The sequence below is a fragment of the Schistocerca gregaria genome, chromosome 1, assembly GCF_023897955.1.
Source record: "Schistocerca gregaria isolate iqSchGreg1 chromosome 1, iqSchGreg1.2, whole genome shotgun sequence".
NCBI classification, from domain to species: Eukaryota; Metazoa; Arthropoda; class Insecta; order Orthoptera; family Acrididae; genus Schistocerca; species Schistocerca gregaria.
The window spans coordinates 1,038,636,565-1,038,660,163 of NC_064920.1; the positions used below are offsets into that span (position 1 = coordinate 1,038,636,565).

Here is a 23,599-nt window from a genome sequence, read left to right on the forward strand (position 1 = left end):
ACGTTTTCGAGCTAACTTAACAATTCCGGGACGAAGCGCCCCGTTTTCCTTTGGATCTTGTCTTATGTTAGACCATACTGTGAAGTCTGACACTATGACTTTCCTGGGCGGAAAACAAACCTCTCTCAAAGGATCGCAACTGATTCGGGAAAACCACTCGTGTGAAATACAACTTCCTTATTATTCAGACGTGATATGTTGTAAACAGTAAATACATCTGAACAAAAAGAGTCCGACTTCCTAGATTTCTAAAACTTAATAGACAGTGCGTCACAACGTCGACTACTAAATAATATAGGATCATACGGAGTGTCTTCGCAGATATGTGACTGGCTCGAAAAATATTTGAATAGCAGCACTCAATAAGTTATACTGAACGGCAAACATTCAATAGTAGCGTAGTAAAATCAGGTGTTCCCCAATGAAGTGAAATAGAACATACAGTGTCGTAAGTAAACAACACCAGACAAAAAAAAAAGCATCCAGTAGACATGGTCGGAAGTCAATGTAACTTCGTACATGGAAACACCTTCGGCGAGCATGTAAGTGGTAAGAGATGAAATTCTCTGTGAAAGGTAGAACGACCATTAGTGTTTAGCGTTGTTGCCAGGCCTCGTACACAGAGAAGGGACTTGAAAAACGCCGCAATGTTATCAGTAACTGAGAGTTTTTAAAAGGGCCTCAATGTGGTTCTCCATTTAGCTGGCTATTGGACGCGTGCAGTATCCGGATTTGTGGGGCAACGAAATGTGAGACTGGCTGATGTTAGAGTGCATGGGAACGTGAGAGTATGCATACTCCTCTTCAAGACTCCAATCGACCACGTCTGTCGACAAGGCAGCGCCTCCGCATTGTGCACCAAGCACATCGTTGACACTTGCACCTCTGCGCCTGCAGTGTCATACAGCACCATTGATTGGATACAACCAGCAGCATTGAATTACCGTTCCACGCATAGGCATGCCGTTAACACGACACAAATGGCTTTGTTTGGGGTGATCCCACATGGAGTACTGATGAATGCGTCGCATTGTGTTCAGCGATGAATCGCATTTCTGCAACATTCTGAATGACACTCGTCGGCAAGTATGGAGCCGACATGGGAAGAGGAGTGAAGATGCACAGCAGTGTTTTCCTGTGGTCATGGTTTGAGGAATCATCGGGTGTGACTTCAGGTCGCGGATGCTAGTAAACTTTGACGCCACAACGGTGCGTCACGGCAGTCCTGAGCTCTGATGTGTTATCTCTTTCGATAGTATCGTGGAGTTGCTTTTTAATAGGGCAATGCTTGTCCACAAATGGCACTCGTTATGAACTGTCTGTGCGATGCTGAGGTATTCCTGTGGCCAGCAAGATTCCCAGACATATCCCCGGTAGAATATGTTTGGGACCAGCAGTGCCAGTATCCATAATTTCAAGAACCATTTATAACAGTCATGGGCAAGCTTGCGTCAGAAAAGGATACAATGGGGTATGTCTCTTACACTGTTCCCAACCGAATGAGTGTATATATCATCCACGCCAAGAAGGCGTGAGGGTGGGGGGGTACAACGTAGCAACGTAGTACTTGCACTGTGTAGTTCTTTGAAAATTTAATTCTCTCAATCACTGAAGTCTCATTTCGTTTCTTCGTCCACGTCTGGGTGCTTCACTGCTTTTATTATTTTTTTTTTGTCAGGCAGTGTAAACAAAAGATTTATCCGTAGTACAGCTCTGTTAGTATGTTCTCTGAGTATGCTATGGTCTACTAGAAAATATTATTTTGCGACAACACTGAGAAAATGCAAATAGGCTTGGACAAAATTTCCATTTGGTTAATGAATGGAAGCTCTCTTGAAACACGGAAAAATGTAAGACCACTGTTAAGTCCAGTGCTGCTAAGGCGCTTAGAGCTGGTGTGTGGGTTAAGTTTCGACGTTTGTTACTCTATCACCTTTTCACAACAACTTTTAAGTGCACATTGAGGGCGACAGACTTACCTCGTCGAGGGGGCAGCCGCTGGACGCCAGCATCGTGTGCGAGTGGAGCAGCAGCAGGCGCAACAGCTTGTCCTTTATCTCGGACATCACGGTGGGCCGCGCCCTGGAACACAACACGGCTCGCTGTCACACGTCGAATGCAATCACCTTGCCGCTAAAGACGAAAGGTTCCGACGGCAATGAAAGACTTTTTACACCACATTAACGATATGATTACCTTCAGCTTTGGCGTTGAGTTATGCTAGCAATGGTGTGTGCTGATAAGTGGAATGCAGTGGTCGTGGCTTAAGCGCGGAAACGCTGATGTGGCACCGACTGTGATCTCTTGCGCTCTGACCGAAAGGGGGAGAGGCTCGTGCACGGCAACGTAACTTTGAGTCTAATGGCGACGAATGGAGGCGGATGCATGACAAGTGGACGAAGGAAGTATTTTCCTACATTAAAAACAGTAAATGACGAAAACATGGGTGTTTATCACTCAAAACAGTAGTGCACTAAAAGGCCTATAGACCATCTCAGTTTCGGAGCGGCTGCCATCTGCATCTACATCTACATGATTATTCTACAATTCACACTTAAGTGCCTGGCAGAGGGTTCTTCGAAGCATCTTCAGGATATTTCTCTGCCCTCCCACACACTAACAGCGCATAGGGAAAAATGATCACTTAAATCTTTCTCTACGAGCTCTGATTTCTCTTCTTACGATTTCTCCCTGTTTAGGTTGGCAACAATAAAATATTTTCACCTTCAGAAGAGAAAACTGGCGACCGAAAAGTCGTGAAAATATCACGCAACAACGTAAAACGCCTTTGTTTTAATGATTCGCACTCCAACTCGCTTACCGCGCTACCTTTACGGTCGCAGGTAAGAATCCTACCTCGGCATGGATGTGTGTGATGTCCTTAGGTTAGTTAGGTTTAAGTAATTATAAGTTCTAGGGGACTGATAACCTCAGCAGTTAAGTACCATAGTGATCAGAGCCATTTCAACGCAACTCCCTTGTCATCCCTATTTCTCGATAATACGAAACCAGCTGACCTTCTCTGGACTTTCTCGACTTACTCCGTTAATCCTATCTGGGAAGATCATACCACACAACAATACTCTAAGAGACGACAGACAAGCATAATGCAAGCAATCTTTTTAGTAGACCTGTTGTACGGGTTCCGCCAATAAAACGCAGGCTTTGGTTTGCATTTCCCATGGCATTATCCGTGTGATATTTCCATTTCAATTTGTTAATAATTGTAATTCTTAGTTATTTAGTCGAATTGACAGCCCTTACATTCGTGTAACCGAAATTTAACGGATTTCTCTTCTAGCTGTTGCGTACGGCCTCGCAGTTTTCCTTATTCAAAAATAATTACCGCTTCTCTCATCATACAGGTATTTTGTCTAAACCATTTTTCAATTGGTTTTTATCTTCTGATAATGTCATTATACGGTAAGCGACAGGATCATCTGCTAATAATCTAAATTTTTTATATAGATTGGAAACAGCGGAAGGCCTGTAACACTTTCTTGGGGAACGGGCTGATATCGCTTTTGTTTTACTCGATGATTTTCCGTCGTTACTTATTACTGTGCTATTTCCGACAGGGAATCATGGATCCAGTCGCACAACTGAACCGATTTCTCACAGGCACGCAGTTTGATTTAAAGTCTCTTGTAAGGAGCGGTGTCAAAAGCCTTCTGGAAATCTAGAAATATGGAACCAGTTTAAGATCCACTGTCGATAATACTCATTACTTTGTGAGAATAAAAATCTAGTTGTGTTATTTTTTCTGAATTCATACTGACTGTGAGAGAATAGACAGTTCCCCTCAAGGTAACTCGTAATGTTCGAACACTGTAAAAATTTCATAACTCTATTGCAAATTGACGTCATTGATATGAGTCTGTAATCAATTGAAATCCTCCTCTTTCCTTTCTTGAGTACTAGTGTGTCCTGTGGAAGTTTCCGCTCCTTTTGCGTGGGTCTTTTGTTGACCGAGTTCTTGTATATCATTGATAAGCACAGGGAGTATTGTAACAACATCTGAAAGGAATCTGATATACTAACAGAACTGGAAGACTTGTCTTTATTAAGTGATTCAAGCAACTCCGAGGATATCTACTTTTAAGTTACTAATGTTGATAGTTATTCTTGATTCGAATTCTGGAATATTTACTTAATTTACTTTAGTGAATGAATTACAAAAAAACTAACTTTTGGGTTGGTGATGGTTGTTGCTGATGATGATACGTTGATGACGATTCTACAACCATCGTCTTGAAACCACGAAGAAAATCTAAATTGATGTTATCTCGGAACTAATTAATAGTTTCTGGGTCATCAAAATTACAGCAATTAGATCATCCTACCTGTCCCAAGTTGATAATGGAAACAATTATATTGAGTTAATACTGTCAAACTGCGGCCACGGAGAAGACTAATAGCTAAACGAAAGAACAAAATGCTTTAATTTTAATTCTTTCCTATTCGTCGAAATAATTGCAAGTCCTATCAAATATTGAATCGTCACGTATTTGGCTTGAGTTCGCGAAAACACCGTAATTACGTCAATATTTGTTTTTCTTTCGATTCACAAAGATCTAAAGATGAGCGTCACAGTTATGGACAAATTGTCATGCAAACTAAGACGCTGTGACCAATATAGTAAATTAAATGAAACAGTGACGTGGTTTACACGGCAACACCTCAACAGATTACGGTGATTTTTTATGAATAATGTAACAGTGGACTATCTCGAATGCTTTGCAAACTGGTGTGAATACATATGCTCACAGTTTTTCAACGGAAGGTAAGCGGGTTGTAGCTTTTCGTCCGCATCGGTTTCGTTAAAGGTTGAATAGCTAAGGTGTAAACATAAGTCCACAATTCACCGTGGACTTTTAGTAAGAAACATTCCGGCGTTCGTGTTGGAAAAAAAAAAAACCTCCCCGTTCAAGCGGACGAACGAGACTTCTCATTCTGATCCGGTGACGAGCCGATTCTGGTGCATACTACACAAAAGATGAAAATCAAGAGTGGATGCTATTTTTTCTATATCTGTCTTAATAAATTTAGGCCATCTTTAGAAATGCTACGCTACATTTGAAGCAACCATTCTTGAAAGGAGATCAGATTCGACCTGGATGCAATACGAGGCAACAGTTGCATTACACCCAGGTGTTACTCATTACTAGCATGGCGTGTATGAGGGATTGGTGGGCAGATACTCCGCTCACGACGGAGGTTGCGTCGTGCAGCGAGCGGCTCAGCTCGGGTAGCCAGAGCTGTGAGAAAGTTCTCCCCAACAACTATAGCCGAGATGATACACACGGCACTGGGCTCAGATTGCCCGATACCGCCAGCAGACTGTAAAAAAAAAAGGAGGAATAAAAGTCTTTGCAAATACGCAGCATGAAGACGAGATCAGCACCATGACAAGGATGTAGTCCACCTGTACGACGTCTTCAGAGTGTGGTTTTCACGCCTTCCTAACCTCCGCTACGCAGCAACGACCTTACTTCACCACCGCTGATTGCCTACAATTATTCATCGTCCAGTTACACTCGCTCCAAAACGAAACTTACATAGCAAACGGGCTGTGTTGGGTAGCTTCCCCCGATTGAGTGCCACATCTGTATAATATTGGGCTCCTAACAGCCCTGAAATAGTTTAAAATCCGAAACTAGCAATTTCGTGAGGCCAACATCAAATTTTCTGGCTTTCTGTCCGTTCTGCACACGTTGCTATTAGTTACAACGTTGTTCTCTTGACAAAATACTAGTCTAGATGGCTGTTTTTGCCTTCCTTACATCGATAGATGTTTCAGATGGGTAATTGTATTGCACTCGATATTTAGTTTAGTGACAGTGGGATATTTCACCTTGTTTTTGTACCAAGGTGTTAGATGACGCGCCTCGGAATTTGCTTCATCAAGCCCATAGATGTTTCGAATAAGTAAATATTTCGTATCGGTAACTGAAGTCAATGCCTGTGCAGTACACCGTTGTGTTTTGGTTGTTACGGACCACTGTTGTGTGAAGTGAAGGCGAAGCGGAAAACTGGTGCCGAAACCGTAACAAACCGATTCTAAGAGCATCAAGGGGCCCGCCGTGTTTAACATCTCCTCCTGGTGGACGCACTTACCGCAAATAGTTTTAATGTTACCGCTCCGTAAAATACAACGCTGAGATTTAGGCTTTGACCGCGGACGTTGACGTACAGTCTGATGATCAGTAGCTGTATCCCAGAATGTCTCTTTCCTTTTTGCCGAAAAAATACTGCAGTACAAAGTCCCTTCTACCACCGGGATTCCATCTGGCGACCTTGAGGTGCTGCGACAACCACCTTGCGTTTAACAGCTTCAAAAAAATGGTTCAAATGGCTCTGAGCACTATGGGACTTAGCATCTATGGTCATCAGTCCCCTAGAACTTAGAACTATTTAAACCTAACTAACCTAAGGACATCACACAACACCCAGTCATCACGAGGCAGAGAAAATCCCTGACCCCGCCGGGAATCGAACCCGGGAACCCGGACGCGGGAAGCGAGAACGCTACCGCACGACCACGAGCTGCGGACGTGTAACAGCTTCCTCGGCGAATCAAGCGGTCTGCTTATCATCGAATTCTATCGGACTGTTAAGGCATAAAGAAAATCGTGAAGGGGCGTAGTCTGGTGGCACAGTAACCTGGCAACGGAAGTGAAATATATTGCACAAGCGGATGGAGGTAATCCCGTTTTAACTATACGATAGCTACGGACATCATCTATCACTACTATGTACTACATGAAATATCAGACAGCCTGGTGCCGTTACATCAAACTCGGAAATGAAAAGAGAGAGACTGCTGCTAATTCTCAGAATTCCTTCAAGAACACGACAACTGGCGGTATAGTTTCTTTTACACACTATTATATATATATAAAACAAAAATACCATTGAGACGTCCACGACACCCACAGACAGGCAGGCAGGCAGGCAGGCAGGCAGGCAGACAGAGATACTGACCTGTAGACTTCTATGCGTAGCGTGGCGACAGTGCTAAGGTCGCCCAGGATGTCTCCGACTGTGGCAAGTGGGCCCTCTGCTATCTTCTCCAGGCTCAGAGGCTTCCAGTTTTTTATCACAACAGAACCTAGAACAAGGTAAAAGGTACGTGAAACACGAAGAAGTGTTCGTATAATTAGAATTCTACATACAAATTTATGAGTTTAAATCGATTAGTATCTGCACTTTCATTCTAATCGTCTTTAGGTTGGCAGTACGGCTTAGTGCGGTCACCAAACGCTAGATGCCAAAATATTGCCTTCAAAGCCAGCGGTTCATGTGAGCGGAAATGTAACTCAGGGGCAGCCAGTTACCGGCCGCATTGTGACTGATCAAACACTTCGTATCGGAAACGCTGCAGAAGCATTTTCATTGGCCCTGCAGAGTGCGGCTGAGTACTGGCATGAAGAGGAGACCGCGTAACAGTTGTGTTATATGGGTTGCATGACATCAGGCGAAATCTCTTGCCCTCATACTTAGTAGGAGACGCTACTTCCTACACATCTTTCCGTGCTTACTGTGCACTCAGAACTGCAAAAAATGGCGACGTGACGCGATCGACGGGCATACAAGAGGCACGGCCCAACACATCTGTGCAAAGATTCCTCGGATTTTCACAGTCGTTTGCATTTCGCGATCGGTCGGAACTTACTTCCCGAATAGCCCTCGCATTTATTTATTTTTCTCGTATCAACAAGCAATGGTTTCTGCCATACAAGGCAAGGTTTTGATATGCGGGTATTCTCGTTTCTTTCACGAACATTAGAGGAATCTGATAAAAATACGCTTCTGGAATTTATTTTATGTAACGATCTTATAGACATCACATAACAAAAAGAATAGGCGTCAGTCAGGAAGATAATATTATCTAGTACGATATTACTTTGTGTCAGTGTTCTTTTTCCATCTCATAAGAGTGCATCCATAGATTTTATTATTGTTGTTGTTGTGGTCTCCAGTCCTCAGACTGGTTTGATGCAGCTCTCCTTGCTACTCTATCCTGTGCAAGCTTCTTCATCTCCCAGCACCTACTGCAACCTACATCCTTCTGAATCTGCTTAGTGTATTCATCTCTTGGTCTCCCTCTACGATTTTTACTCTCCACGCTGTCCTCCAATACTAAATTGGTGATTCCTTGATGCCTCAGAACATGTCCTACCAACCGATCCCTTCTTCTGGTCAAGTTGTGCCACAAACTTCTCTTCTCCCCAATCCTATTCAACAATTCCTCATTAGTTATGTGATCTACCCATCTAATCTTCAGCATTCTTCTGTAGCACCACATTTCCAAAGCTTCTGTTCGCTTCTTGTCCAAACTATTTATCGTCATGTTTCACTTCCATACATGGCTACACTCCATATAAATACTTTCAGAAATGACTTCCTGACACTTAAATCTATACTCGATGTTAACAAATTTCTCTTCTTCAGAAACGCTTTCCTTGCCATTGCCAGTCTACATTTTATATCCTCTCTACTTCGACCATCATCAGTTATTTTGCTCCACTCGTTTTCTACCTTAAGTGTCTCATTTCCTAATCTAATTCCCTCAGCATCACCCGACTTAATTCGACTACATTCCATTATCCTCGTTTTACTTTTGTTGATGTTCATCTTATATCCTCCTTTCAAGACCCTATCCATTCCGTTCAACTGCTCTTCCAATTCCTTTGCTGTCTCTGACAGAATTACAATGTCATCGGCGAACCTCAAAGTTTTTATTTCTTCTCCATGGATTTTAATACCTACTTCGAATTTTTCTTTTGTTTCCTTCACTGCTTGCTCAATATACAGATTGAATAACATCGGGGAAAGGCTACAACCCTGTCTCACTCCCTTCCCAACCACTGCTTCCCTTTCATGTCCCTCGACTCTTATAACTGCCATCTGGTTTCTGTACAAATTGTAAATAGCCTTTCGGTCCCTGTATTTTACCCCTGCCACCTTTAGATTTTTTGATCAAACATAAAAGAATCAAGCATTTATCCACAGTGTACTCTAGTGGTAAGGCAGAGTCTTCAATTGCACTATTTCACTTGCAACGTTTTTCTTTTTGTGTTGTTGGTAAAGCAGTAAGGTGAATAGCAAATGAAGTAGTTTTTTTATTTTCCTCAACTGCCTTTTATATGATAGTCTGGCCTGGAGCCGATGAAGGAACATGAAATGCCAGACTGCAGTCTCGCAGTATTACTGGATGGTATGCATCCAGTGAAATGCAAGAGGCAAAAAGTCTTGGAATACCAATCTTCACAGTTGTTTGCTAGTACCATAAAGGGAGCTCGCTGATTCCGTGACGACACAAGGCAGCACGTTCACAGCTGAGCACCACGCCTGCTGACACTGTGTCCCTACTGTAGTGCACTCACCCCTGGCGGCGGCGACCATGTCGCTGGGATAGCCGAGGCGCACCAGTGCAGCGCCCACCAGGTCGGCGAACGCCGTGGCCACGGGGATGATGACGTAGCTGTCCGTCTCGACCACCGGCCGCCTGCGGAAGCCGACCGCCGACACCGCCTCCACCACGCAATGCACCGGCAGCGACTTGCCTGCCAAACACAAACACATACATACCGTCAGGTATCACAACACCAGAGTCATATACTGCCTGCCAACTGGTACATTTCACACAGCTCAAGCGCTTCGATTACTGTAACGCAGGGATGGCGTAATTGTACAGGGTGGCAGCCAATCAAGGAATATTTTAGGGAATTAGTTTAAAAAATTTACTTCAAAGGTCCAGTGGAATCTTTACAGGTTTTCTCCCAGAGTAATTCACGCCGTGTCTACCTGACACAAGGCGCTTGCCTTTCAAAACCGAGGCAGTTCTGCCCAGTTAAAGCTGCTGACAGGTGATGCCCTGAGACCTCTGCTTAAACTGCTATCGGATTCATGCCATTGGTTTTAGCCAAATAGCGGTCAGGGGATACTGATCACGTGTGTGGACGCTGGAGTCGTCTGCGATGCCGAATACAGTTGTTTCTCTCTCTTGCAAACCTGACCTCGAACAGAACAGACGCCAGAGGCTACCAACGTAAGTTAACATGAACCACTTCCCCTTCCGTTGCCCATTTAATTAATTTTTCGACCTCCTACACCGGCCTAAACCTGCTAACTTCCGACCCTAGGGGCGCCCTTTGTGTTCCATTTATTGAAATATATTCTCTTTATTGTACTTAATTTCCTGTTTTGTCATTTAACGGCAGTCCTGGATGCCCACTCTCTAACCCTGACCGCTCGACTTCCTGCACACTGCTGCCACGAGGCATATGTAACAACCTTCTTCCCCCTTCCGTGCCATTTTATACATTAACATTGTTGTGCCAAGTTTCTCTCCCCATCCCCAAACCACGAACTCTTTAGAATTGGTGTCAGGAGTGAGATGTAACAATTATATGCCCCCTTCCCGGCACGAGCTCTTTTACATAATGTTCTGAAAATTACAGCTGGTTTCTCAATATGAAGACAAAAGAGAGCTGTGTTGAAACAATCATGCTTTGCTAACCACGATGATAAAGCCTCGCCTTTCTTCAGCCTATAAAAAATCTAACGGGTCAGTTTTAAGGCCATTCATTCAAATCATTTTGCCCTTTTAACACGCAAAAATTTGGACTTAACTATGATTTTTTTGGACCGTATATGGAGTGAGTGGTTTAAATCAGAGCATTTTTTTCATTTTCTCTCATTTGACACCTTTCATTTGGAAAGTGATATTGTGAGTATCCTGTCTCTTAGTTAATTACACTCATGTTCACAAAAACAGGACAGCCTGAACGACTAGAGGCAGGACATTCATGATCACAGGGGGGCACACATTAGTCTGTATTGCAGAAATGATTAGCGTTTCAGTAACTTCGGTTCTGCATGTGTCTTGTTGCCTAGTAGGCACAGGATCCACCACGTGCCCTGATTACTGGTTTCAAACGTGATGGCACCGACGTGTATAAGGCGCGAATGGCAACCTGAGGTATAGCCACCCACACTGCATTCGCCTGGTTCCAAAGTTTTTTTTTTTTTGTCGGCTGGCAATGGGACACAACGCTGCACCCATCATTTCACCATATCCCACATATTTTCGATTGGCAGCAAGTTTGCTGATATGGCGGGTCACAGCAAAAGGCTGACATCCTCTGACACTAAGAAGGCACGTGTTCGTGGAGCAATCATATGGTTCGTGCATTGTCTTGCTGAAAAATGGCATCTGCGGCTTGTGCAGAAAGGGTATGGCTTCCGGTCGCAGGATGTCATTAACGTAGGTCACACTGATCACAGTGTTCTGGAGAAGCACCAGCTACGATTTCTGGGTGTACCCAGTCGCACCCCACACCATAAGGCCTTGAGCTGGCACTGTATGTATTGTATCTTGGTCGAATGCAGTCACTATGATGCTGCTCTCTCTGTCTGCAGCAAACCAAATTGCAGCCATCATTGTCAAACAAACAGAAAGTGTATTCCTCCGAAAACACTATTTAATGCCATTCCTGTACCCAGAGACATCGTTCCATACATCTTTGCCATCTTTCTGCACATTCGTCAAAGGTAGGAGGAGAAGTGGACGAGGCGCAAATAATCCATGATAAACGCGTCGGACTGTCATTACTGATAGTTTACCATGGGTTAAATTCTTCCACTGTTGCGTCAGAGTCGAGGAGGACTCAGATCTGTCTTGCAATGCAGTTTCGAATTAGGTGTCCATCACCTCAGGGAACGATCTGCGTGGTACGACCAGACCCATTTCGTGGTGTTCTACGGTCTTCCCTGAACCATTCAGCACACACCCGTTGAACTGCCGGAACATTTCGTCCTTCATGAGCAGCAACTTCCCGAATGGATGCATCACATTCTCATGCCACTAACACGCCCTCTTTCAAACTCACTGGTCTGACGGTACGGTTAGCGCATACATCCGCGTAGCATCCTGTACGTATGCTTAAGTCACAGTGATCCATTACTTTCGATTTATAGCAACAATGAGAACCGAAACACATTTTACCAGTAGTTAGTGTTGCATCGAGATATCGGTGTTGACCTTGAACTCGTGGGCCGACATGGTTCAATTGCTTATCATTTCTGCGGAGCATACTAATGTACTGCTGCTGTGAATGTGGACGTCCTATGTGTAGTCGTTCAAAGTGTTCAGTATTTTCCTGATCATGAGTGTACTTCCTGCAGGCATCTGCGATCAGTAGACGCCAGAAGTGTGGTGGCGTGTTCGTGCTCTTATGAACATTTGTTTCGAAGATCTTGCTCCAAACGTCTAGGGCTGACAGATCACGTGATGGGAAACAACATTTGTGAGAGAGAAAATGTTTCCTAACGATTCCTGGCGACGACAAGCGCCTTTTGTTATCGATTATGCCACTAAGACGCGGCACGGTGTAGGCACTCCGTGGGGTACGGGTGCAATGTGTGTAGCCTATGACCCAGCCATCTGCTACACTTGACAGGAGGTAGTCCGAATTCCTGATTCGCTTTTACAATATCTTTCTCGTCTTAAAGATCTGCTTAAACTTTTGCTGTTGAAAATTACTATCAGTTTTCTAGGGCTAGTAGTATGCAGCTACAGAGCTTTAGCACACCGGGTAAGTGGACCCTGCTAGCTGGGGGAAATCTCGTCATCCTTGGGCCATCGAAACCGGGAAACATCAGCGAATATTTTGTTTGTTACGAAAGTTGTTCCCATGACTTGAGCTATCAACACTAAATTTTTCATGCAAAGACTTGTAAAGAACCAGTGTACACATGGTGCCGGTTAAAGAATGGGCAATATTCAGAGATGTGACAGGAATAATCATTCTGAGCAAAAAATCCTAGTAGTCATGGACTCTAACTTGCATGCCTTAAGAACTGCGACCACTTTTTTATCTTCGCTACTGTCAAACAACTCTCTTCTACTGAAGAAATGCTCATAGCTCTTGAGGTATGCATTTTAGAACCTAAGGTTACTAGACCTTGTCTGCTTCGAATGATCGTTCTTGTAATTTCCTTAAATATTGACCATTTCTCCTGAGAAAACGTATGTAATATATTCTAAGAGGTGTTAGGCGGATTTTCTCGTGGTTTGGCAGATACCTACAATTTCATTTTTGCATTGTGTAGCTGGAGTCACCACAGACAATTACAACTCGTCACGTCTTTCATGCGACGCCCACTGTCTATAGAAAGAGTCGGTTTGTTTCCCATTACAAGAAAAATTATTTTTACTTCGGAATTTTACGTGCCTATTCGATAGAGTGCTCCCAATTAGTCTAGTGCGGTGTTCGTTTTATCGATATGATACTCGAACAATAAACAACAATCCAGCAGCGCTTGAGTAGCGCTGCATGCCTGCCGGTAGCAGTCAGCGTTGGCCAGGGCAGAGCTGTCTCTGCTGAAGTACTGGCTATTCTGCCCCTGTTAATACATATCGATAAAAATATATTGCACTAATCTACGACCTTTCTATCTCGTGTAAAATTCCGCTTTAAATGTCGTTTTGTTTGTAACGGGAAACAAACTGAAGTTTTCTTTTGACACTGGACGTCGCATGAAAGATGCGACAAGCTCTATTTGTTCTGTCTGTCTGTCTACACTTATCAAAAACTAAGCTGCAGATGTTTGCTGAAACACCAGAGAAATTACGTCTCACAACTCGCAGGAGGGACACCCTGTATATAAAAAGAGTGTGAACCCGACAGTTCGGGGTGCTGTTTAGGGATATTTCTGGAGTATTTTTGAATGAGTGCTCCATGGCCTCCTGTGGTTCATTTCAGAGTGATTATAATTTATTCGGGTTGTCACGCCAGTTAGCTTTGTTTCTGTGAAAATACCGCCAGAACAAGAAAACTCTGAAATATGGAATCACACGTAGTAATGCAACAATCATCAAATGAGAAAGTACTGTGATGTAGTTGATGTCGTTGCGGCAATAGTTCACTACAGCGCCGCTGCGCCGCTTTTTCACTGCAGTCGCTGTACCCGTATAAGAAGTGCATATTGGTCCAGTGTTTATCAGTAAACCTATCCATCCTGCCGTGTATCAGTGCAGCTAACACTACTGGAAAAGCAAATCCAAAGCAAAAGCCACCAGCACTGAATGTAAGTTTGAGGGCGAAGAGTCAAGTGCGTAATCTCGTCTACTGGAAGTACATTGAGTGAATATAACAGTTATGTTCCCAAGCACGAGACACAGCGCATACCATCGTTATTTTCTCTGCTGTGTATATAATATTCAGACCAAGTAACATATTACTTCGCAAATCTATGCCGGCAGAAAAGTATAAAAATAATGTTACTCATCACAACTTCGTGTATTGAACAGCTTATTTATCCGTAAACAGTTCAGAACTTAAAGACAACTTCAAACAGCGGTATCCAATTCAAAAATTTAGTTCGCTTTTTGAAAACGGTGTTATAAATTAATTACGGACAAATACATCTTACATAAAAAATAAGACAGCTTCGTAACAAATCAAAACTAATGTAAGAGTAACATAGTCCCTTGGTTCTCTGGAACCCGGTGAAAAAATGAGATTTAATCCAGGCTATTGATACAAGCTCGGCTTTTCTGAAACTCCTGGCTGACATCTCGCCTCTACTACCATGACTTGAGCGTTTTAGCGAACTCAGCTACCTAAGTGGGTGGTTGTATCTCTAACGGCGGGACAGTAATAGAGCTATCAAAAGAGGAATTGAAGTCAACGCCTGCCTTATATAGAGGACTCAAACACGTGGGATAACGTAAGGACAACATTTTATTTTTTCGGCCTTCCTGTGTTCTTTCACCAGGAGGACATTACATTAAATCTGCGATTGAAGAAAGGTGAAGGTACAGGCGAATACTACGCAGAGATAGTCGAAACATGGAAATGATAAACGTTATTTAAAATACATGCAATACCTTATGATCTAAATAAAAAATTGTATGTCATAAACTGGCAGACTAAAATACACAACAAACAGTGAAACTTATTTAAACAGCACGTATTTCTCGCACATCTATGTCCTAAGATACTGAAACCATATATTAACGCATACATTAGATGGTATAAGACGGCTGCTCGACATAAACTAAATAAGTAACGTAAACACTTTCAGAACGTCGAGGTTGAAGACTGAACTGACATTTTGTGGAAAGTGGAAGTGAAGCCCTAAAATTCTCAACTGAAGCATAAATTCTTTCCTGGCATCTTTATGGAAGACACATGATGTATCTGATCGATTCATTATTACGAACACAGAATAAAGTTTTCTTAATGTTAATTTTTATAAACAACTGAGGGAAAACAGTCCCGATCACATTTCATTCTGCAAATCATAGTCATGGTTCTTTTCAAGTAGCAGGCTTTAAACCAAAGTTTACACTGGACCATCAATTGTATACGCACATCACGCATTCGCCTATTGACTTCTGAGGTGTTCCATTCTTCTCGCTATTCATTTGGAATTCTCAAAGCCAGACAGCTATTAAATAATTTGTAGGAAACTTCAGTTTGAGATATAACCATTTTTTACTACTTCCTTACTACTTACTACTTCGTTTCTACGTTCTATGAGCTCTTCTACTATTTTTTCAATGAAAGCTGAATTCCTGTTCCTCCAGTTTCCTATTTCAAAAGATTTCAGTACGTAAACTGAGCAGGTCAAGATCAAATTTTTCTTACAGGATTTAACAAATATCATTGCAATGGCTGCAAAGGAAGAAGATTGTCGAGGCAGCTGGAACTGTTTATTTGTTGAGTTCAGAGGACACAGAAAGACACATCCCAAATGACTATTCGTGTTTCGTTTTTGATACGACTGCACAGAAATGAAAATCGGCTTGCCACGTATTTTATAGTGTAACTGAAAATTTAAATTGTAGCTCAACGATCCTGAAGTTATTCAGCTCCGGTTATATTACTTGATGTCCAAGATTTTGATACCAGATACCAGAACAGATGGCGGCTGCATAATTTCCTCGATGATACAGAGTCCAATTACTGTAATATAACGCTGATAATTGTCTGTTAGTTCTTCTCGGACTTGACATACCTCTAATTACTAATATCTCCTGAAAGATCTATGACCAAACATCTGGAAAGGAAATACTGATCAGATACCCACTGTGTCACCGGGATTGAAACAAGGGCCTACACGTGCAGATGCTAATCAGAACTGCCACTGTAGCTGTGTCCTCTTTGCAACCATAGCAAGAACTAGTTGCTAATGACATGTGGAATGTCTTCAGAGATTTCTTGTATCATTTGACCGAGGTACAATGTAAGGTGTCAGTGAGTGAGTGGCAGCTAGCCTGGGTGGGAGTCCCAGCGAGTGTCCAGAATTTTGGGTTATTAGCTCTTCGGTGGCGGTGACCCCGCTGTGGGTTGCGCAACAGTGGTAGAGTCGCGGCGGCTTAGCGGATCTCTCGCACCTTGCATAACGTCGCGAAAGGCGGCAAGCGGCCACGTCGACCAGGGGCTTCCCGCCGCACAACACGTGTATTAACGCCTCGCTCAGCCGTGTGGTCGCCTCTGTTTTAGGGGGTCGGCCCTCCCGCCTTCACCGGTTCCGCTGACTGCGACGGCTTTCGGACCTCGCTTTTCCTGACCACCGCTACATTTTTCCTGGAGCTGTTATTACGGAAGCTGGTGTAATAAATCATCGTAGGCATTTCTCAAAAGGAGGCTACTTAACAGGGCACGATCTAGCCAGAGAAATGTGTTAGCTAATGTGTATAATATCTTATGAAAAGTACCTGGACACCTGTTAGTGGACATTGATCAGGGATGTGGCCACACTTCGCCCTTATAGCGGTTTGAACTCTGCTGGTGGCACAGTGAAATGTCAATGTCTATGGAGGAGAGGTGGCCCATTCCTACTCATCAATGAAAACTAGAGAATGTATTGATGTTGGACGCTGGGGTCTGTGGCGAAATTGATGTTCTAACTCATCCCAAAGGTGTCCCATCGCATTCAGGTCGGGACTCTCGGCACGCCAATACACTTTAGGAATGTTATTATCCCCAACTAGTGCCTCAAAGATACCGCTTTATGAAAGGCTGCCTTATGAAGATGGCAGAAACAATGAATTGGTCTTTTCTTGTATACAGTAATTTGTACAGAAACCAGATGGCAGTTATAAGAGTCGAGGGGCATGAAAGGGATGCAGTGGTTGAGAAGGGAGTGAGACAGGGTTGTAGCCTTTCCCCGATGTTATTCAATCTGTATATTGTGCAAGCAGTAAAGGAAACAAAAGAAAAATTCGGAGTAGGTATTAAAATCCATGGAGAACAAATAAAAACTTTAAGGTTCGCCGAAGACATTGTAATTCTATCAGAGACAGCAAAGGACCTGGAAGAGCAGCTGAACGGAATGGACAGTGTCTTGAAAGAAGGATGTAAGGCGAACATCAGCAAAAGTAAAACGAGTATAATGGACTGTAGTCGAATAAAATCAGGTGATGCTGAGGGAATTAGATTAGGAAATGAGATGCTTAAAGTAGTATATGGGTTTTGCTATTTGGGGAGCAAAATAACTGATGATGGTCGAAGTAGAGGGGATATAAAATGTAGACTGGCAATGGCAAGGAAAGCGTTTCTGAAGAAGAGAAATTTGTTAACATCGAGTATAGATTTAAGTGTCAGGAAGTCATTTCTGAAAGTATTTCTATGGAGTGTAGCCATGTACGGAAGTGAAACGTGGACTATAAATAGTTTAGACGAGAAGAGAATAGAAGCTTTCGAATTGTGGTGCTACAGAAGAATGCTGAAGATTAGATGGGTAGATCACATAACTAATGAGGAAGTATTGAATAGAAATGGGGAGAAGAGGAGCTTGTGGCACAACTTGACTAGAAGAAGGGATCGGTTGGCAGGGCATATTCTGAAGCATCAAGGGATCACCAATTTGATGTTGGAGAGCAGCTTGGTGGGTATAAATCGTAGAGGGAGACCAAGAGATGAATACACTAAACAGATTCAGAAGGATGTAGGTTGCAGTAGGTACTAGGAGATGAAGAAGCTTGCACAGGATAGAGTAGCATGTAGAGCTGCATCAAACCAGTCTGTGGACTGACGACCACAAGAACAACATTGTATACAGTACACAATGCTGTGAAATCTGTTCATATCCTCCTGCATTTAGCTTCTTATTAAGGGCAGCATGTGGACTACGCCCTAACGACGATAAACACTCCCAGACCGCAGTACCACCTCCTCCGTATTTCACAGTCGGCATTACACATGATGGAAAGTAACGTTTCCAGGCATTCACCGAAGCCAAATTCTTCCATTGGGTTGCCACAGGGTAGCCTGTGGCGTGATTCATCATTTCATATCGCTCGTTAGCAGACAACCACTGTGACATGGCGTCGCTATTTACTCTACTCCAAGTGTCGCTTAGCACCGGCTACAGGAATGTGGCTTACGAGGAGCTGTACCCCCATTATTTTTAACTCTCTACGACAATCATGGTAATAGCTGGAATGCTGGTAGCGCATTGGAAATCACAACTGATTCCTTCCACTGATTTCATGAGATTTTTTTTCATCCACCGTCCACAGTGCTCGGAAGTTCCTGTCTGTGGGTACACGAGGTGTACCTGGACTTGGTTTAGCTGTGATTGCTCCTTCGCGTTTCCATTTCACGGTCACATCATCAACAGACGATTTGGGCATCTTTAAAAGGGATGGTTCATGGATTTGTTGCTCAGGTGATATGTAGTAACTAGTGCACGTTCGATGCTACTTAGCTGTCCTCATCGACCCATTTTCTTCTTATGGCTTCTCTACTGTCAACACAACATTCCTCGCCTCTGTGGCATCTATTGATCAATTAGGCATTACGCAGGGGTGTCCCGATGCGTTTGTTCAGATAGTTATGGATGTAACTCTGTTCCATCAGGTCACTTGATCTTCAATCACTTTCTTTACAAAGCCGCAACAGTACACATTGGTCGACATTCTTCTCCGCACTGACGACCACGCCACATTATGGTCCTTTCAAAATTGCAAATGGTGATCAGTTACCCCTTCATTACAGTTGCCGCCAGGGACAATTCCGAAATGCCCAGAAGCAAAACCCAGCTTCTGGTATTCTGTAGCAAAATTATGGCAGAAGAAGTAGCATTATTAAATACTCTGGTGCCATGTTACACACAGCAACGGTAAGGTCACCAGGAAATTTCAGAAATGTATAGAATAGTTAAAGGAATACTGTGGTCAAAATTTAGTAAGACATAGATAAAATTAGCAGAATTTTCGGCATGAACATACTTCTTGTTTGATAGATGAATTCAGGTAAGAAAACCAAAGGACTAAAGAAGAGCCCCGGCGGATGAAGCAAAATGTCTCAGAGCTCTTCACTTCATGAACGCGTGAGGGAAAGCGCATGAGAAATAACACAACCGAGACGAACTGAACATATTACCCTCAATGACGAAATACATTCACTTATTTATACATTTATTTCATCTCGCAATATTAGAAACTTCACGCCCTCACTTACACCTAATGAGTGTAAATAACGCTGTAACGTTAGCAGATGAGATGGGGGGTATGAAACAGAAATTGATAGGGATGATGGATAGTATTAACAATTTGGGAGAAATACTATCTCGCTGCTGGAAGTAAGGAGGGCACCGGCGAAATGCCGAGAGGGAGCGTACGCTGATGATATTGGGTAAAGGTTTAATTTCCTCTGGAAAACAGAGTGGCTTTGGTTGATTCGTAGGTCACTGGTTAGTCTGTTGCAGAATCGTTTGACTGAAGTGGAGAAAGAGAGATGGAGAAAGATTTCGTGTTATGCTTCACTACAGTCAAAACGTGGACGTTTACCACCACGTATTATAGAAATAATGATAGGTATTTTGTAAGCGACGAGAGATATTCAGGGCACCAACATCAATGAAACCGATGAAGAGAACATGCAGTGAGAAAATTTCGTTGCCTGTCCAGTTGTATCCACTCTTAACTGAGCGAAGGAACGACTGCCGTGATCAAACAAGTGGATGGTGCAAACAAGAACTGATATAAGACCACTGAAAATGATATCAAAACACCTTTGGATTGGCGGACTACCGTTCGCCAAATTCAGTTCTCGCGTAGCAACCAGGGGGTAGAAACAGATGGTGATAGGAAATCTTATTGGTGACACGAGCGAAATGGTGAAGTAGCCAAAGCCGTCGTCACACAGGGCGAGTTAGATAACGTCGATGTGGAGCTCTATGAGTTTTGTAACGTCACTTTCTGCAGTTGTACGTTGAGGAGCAATTTCGCCCCGTTATACACACAGTAAGTTGCGATACTTCGGAAACGTGCTGCGTAAAGAAATTCCAATACTGTCAACAGTCAAAACTCCCTACGGCACAAGCAGAACTTGCAAGACGTCGCAATGTATTCACCTTCAGTTGAAGCCCGTGTTTGGTGGATTTTGTGTTACAACTTGCACCCTACGAATATAAGCTATCTCTAAGCACCAGCCCACTTAATGTCTCGAGAGAGCGTAGATATTGGTACTATATGCTGTAATAAAACGATGAGGAACGTCATACTGGTGGTTAAAAAAATTTTCGTATTTAGTTACTTTCGTGTTACAACTAGCGTGTTAGGAATGTGCGCTGTTTTAAAGCAATAGCACACTGAAGATTCATCAAAAACTTCGCATTTTTAGTAGGATTTGTTATAACTGAATGCTAATTAATAACATATGGCGATTAAAGCCTTCAGAAGACTTAACGTAAAATACGAGGTCATTCACTGCAGAACTTCAGCGTAGCGCAGTTGGTAGGGTCGACGCGTTACGTAACAGTGGATAATGACTTCGCGTCTATCTGTATCCAGTACCTTTTCATTGTTGGGTTTGTTAATAGGCTGAGGGAGTTTCTTATCAAATTAACAGAAATTATTTCTGTAATATTTGGCGTCATGTAATTATAATTGTGCGCTGTATCAGGAGTGAGTTAGTTCGATTTTGTGAACTTCGATCAGCTGATATCCTTATTGACTGAATATGTATTAGCCGGCCGTGGTGGTCGAGCGGCTCTAGGCGCTACAGTCTGGAGCCGCGGGACCGCTACGGTCGCAGGTTCTAATCCTGCCTCGGGCATGGATGTGTGTGATGTCCTTAGGTTTGTTAGGTTTAAGTAGTTCTATGTTCTAGGAGACTGATGACCTCAGAAGTTAAGTCCCATAGTGCTCAGAGACATTTTGAATATGTATTTTTCATTTTTGTCTTATTATATGTTTATGGATATTTAATGTATACTACAGTCAGAAAATGACTAGGATATGTACAAGGGAAAAAGTATTCGTTTTAATAGTCCAAACGTAGGAACTCTCTTCTGAGAATGTACGTTTGGAACACAGCTCTGTCTGGTAGTGAATGCTGAACCGTGAGAAAACAGATATAGTAGAGAATCGAAGAGTTTGAGATGTGTTAGAACAGGAGGACGTTCAAAACCAGGTAGAGCGTTAAGATAATGTATGAGGAAGTTTCCCGGAGAAATGGCGAAGAAAGGAACATATACAGTACACTGAAAAGAAGAAGTGACAGGATGATAGGGCATTCATTAATGAATAACCTCAATGGTAGTAGAGGGAACCGTAAAAGGTACAACTATAGGGGAAGACTGGAATGCATCCAGAAAATAACTGAGGACTTAATGTGCAAGTGCTACTCTGACATGAAGACGTTGGCGTAGCAGAGGAATTCGTAGCGGGCTATGTTACCAAATACTAATATACTTTGAAATTTTGCTCTCAGATTCCGTACCCACTACAGAGTCAAATTAAGGCCTTCTCTATATTTAAAGCCTATCTATTTAGTGGACATGGTCCACAATTAAATACTATGCTAGCAGGAAGAAATTTCGAAATTTGTGGTAAGTTCTATGAGACCAAACTCCTAAGGTCATCAGTCTCTAGGCTTACACCCTATTTAAGCTAACTTAAACCAATTTACGCTAACGATAACACACACGCACCCATGACCGAGGGAGGACTCGAACCTCCCACTGGGGTAGCCGCGTGAACCGTGATAAGGCGCCCAAGACCGCGCGGCTATGTAGCGCGGCGAGGAGGAAGAGAATCTTTTCGTACGGATCTTTGATCAAGATTCCTACCAGTGGCTGACAACTGGTTTGTCAATGACAGGATATCTCATATAGCCACGATAAGTCTCCACCTTCATCAGGGCGAAAATGTGGTGCTACATGCTCCTAGATTAAATTTATCAAACACGTTTAAATTACAAGCACAGAGTTTTTCACTACTCACCAGACAATTCCCCTTCCTCTAGAACTAGAGTACTCTAGTGACTGTGGCATCAGAAGTGACACTAAATCAAGCGAGTGAGCACTGATGCAGCACTCCGCATAGCTGAGAGCGTACTGCACAACCAGTGGATTACAAGATGCACACGGCTCTCGGTGGCAAATCTCTGCGAGAAGCGCGAGCAGAGCTCGGCCAGCCGTTACGCAAGTGAGGGTGGCGCCTTGTAGGTCAAGCCGGCGCGAACCGCCGCCTTAAGGAAGCTATGCGGCCTAAGCCGACCTTAAGCCTGCTGTATAATGTGTAGCCTTCTTAGCTTAACAAGATTACGCGCGCGCAGCTCGGCCTGGATCAGCGGACTTCCGCGTCTCCGCTACCTGTGCGCGTCCCGCCTTACTGGCTGCCCGTCAAACACAAAAGGCGGCCACGCCCACCCACCCCTGACAACTCCAATCTTCCTTTCCGATCGGCAACTGTCTGTTCACTATCAACAGCACGAGAGCAAAGCACGCTGCTAAATCACGACCGGTATTTCTCATTCCTAATCTGGATCCTTGAGATACAGCCACTTTGCGTTTCCACAACTGCAACGTCTTTTCAGTCCGTCTTTTCACACGAGCGTAGAATACTTCTGACTGTTGCGCCGAGGACCTCCGTTCGATCTTTTGTACTGGTACGGATTTTTCGCTGATGTTACGACAGGAATCGGATGTAGTTACGTGTATAATGATAATTTAGGGTCTACTTGAAAGAGCAGACTGGTTCAGACTTCGAAAACCGACATTAAAAGATAGAAGGAACATGGGTTAACCGCTTGCCCCTGCAGTACTGGCGACTCTGACGCAGAATTGTACAGCCAATAGACAAAAGAGGTCACCTTCTCCCTCCATCGCAATAACCTATTACAATAAAATTCCCTCTCCTTCTTCCTGAAGTGACCAATGAAACTAACAACCTTAAAAAAAAATGGGTGAAATGGCTCTGAGCACTATGGGACTTAACATCTATGGTCATCAGTCCCCTAGAACTTAGAACTACTTAAACCTAACTAACCTAAGTACAGCACGCAACACCCAGCCATCACGAGGCAGAGAAAATCCCTGACCCCGCCGGGAATCGAACCCGGGAACCCGGGAACCCGGGCGTGGACCGGCCGTGGTGGCCGAGCAGTTCTAGGCACTACAATCTGGAACCGTGCGACCGCTACGGTTGCAGGTTCGAATGCTGCCTCGGACATGGATGTGTGTGATGTCCTTAGGTTAGTTAGGTTTACGTAGTTCTATGTTCTAGGGGACTGATGACCTCAGAAGTTAAGTCCCATAGTGCTTAGAGCCATTTGAACCATTTGAACCC

At 43.4% G+C, this 23,599-nt stretch overlaps 1 protein-coding gene across 3 annotated transcripts in view; it reads right to left on the bottom strand.

The window, feature by feature from the left end:
* LOC126279690 (ras guanine nucleotide exchange factor P) overlaps nucleotides 1-23,599 on the bottom strand; it is a 564,449-nt gene that overhangs the window by 57,151 nt on the left and 483,699 nt on the right. For all 3 annotated transcript variants that reach the window (XM_049979700.1, XM_049979701.1, XM_049979699.1), the window contains 3 exons: nucleotides 9,390-9,569; nucleotides 6,985-7,111; nucleotides 1,980-2,082 (listed from right to left, as the gene is read on the bottom strand). In XM_049979700.1, coding sequence (XP_049835657.1) covers nucleotides 1,980-2,082; nucleotides 6,985-7,111; nucleotides 9,390-9,569 — 410 coding nt within the window. The remainder of the gene's footprint in view (nucleotides 1-1,979; nucleotides 2,083-6,984; nucleotides 7,112-9,389; nucleotides 9,570-23,599) is intronic.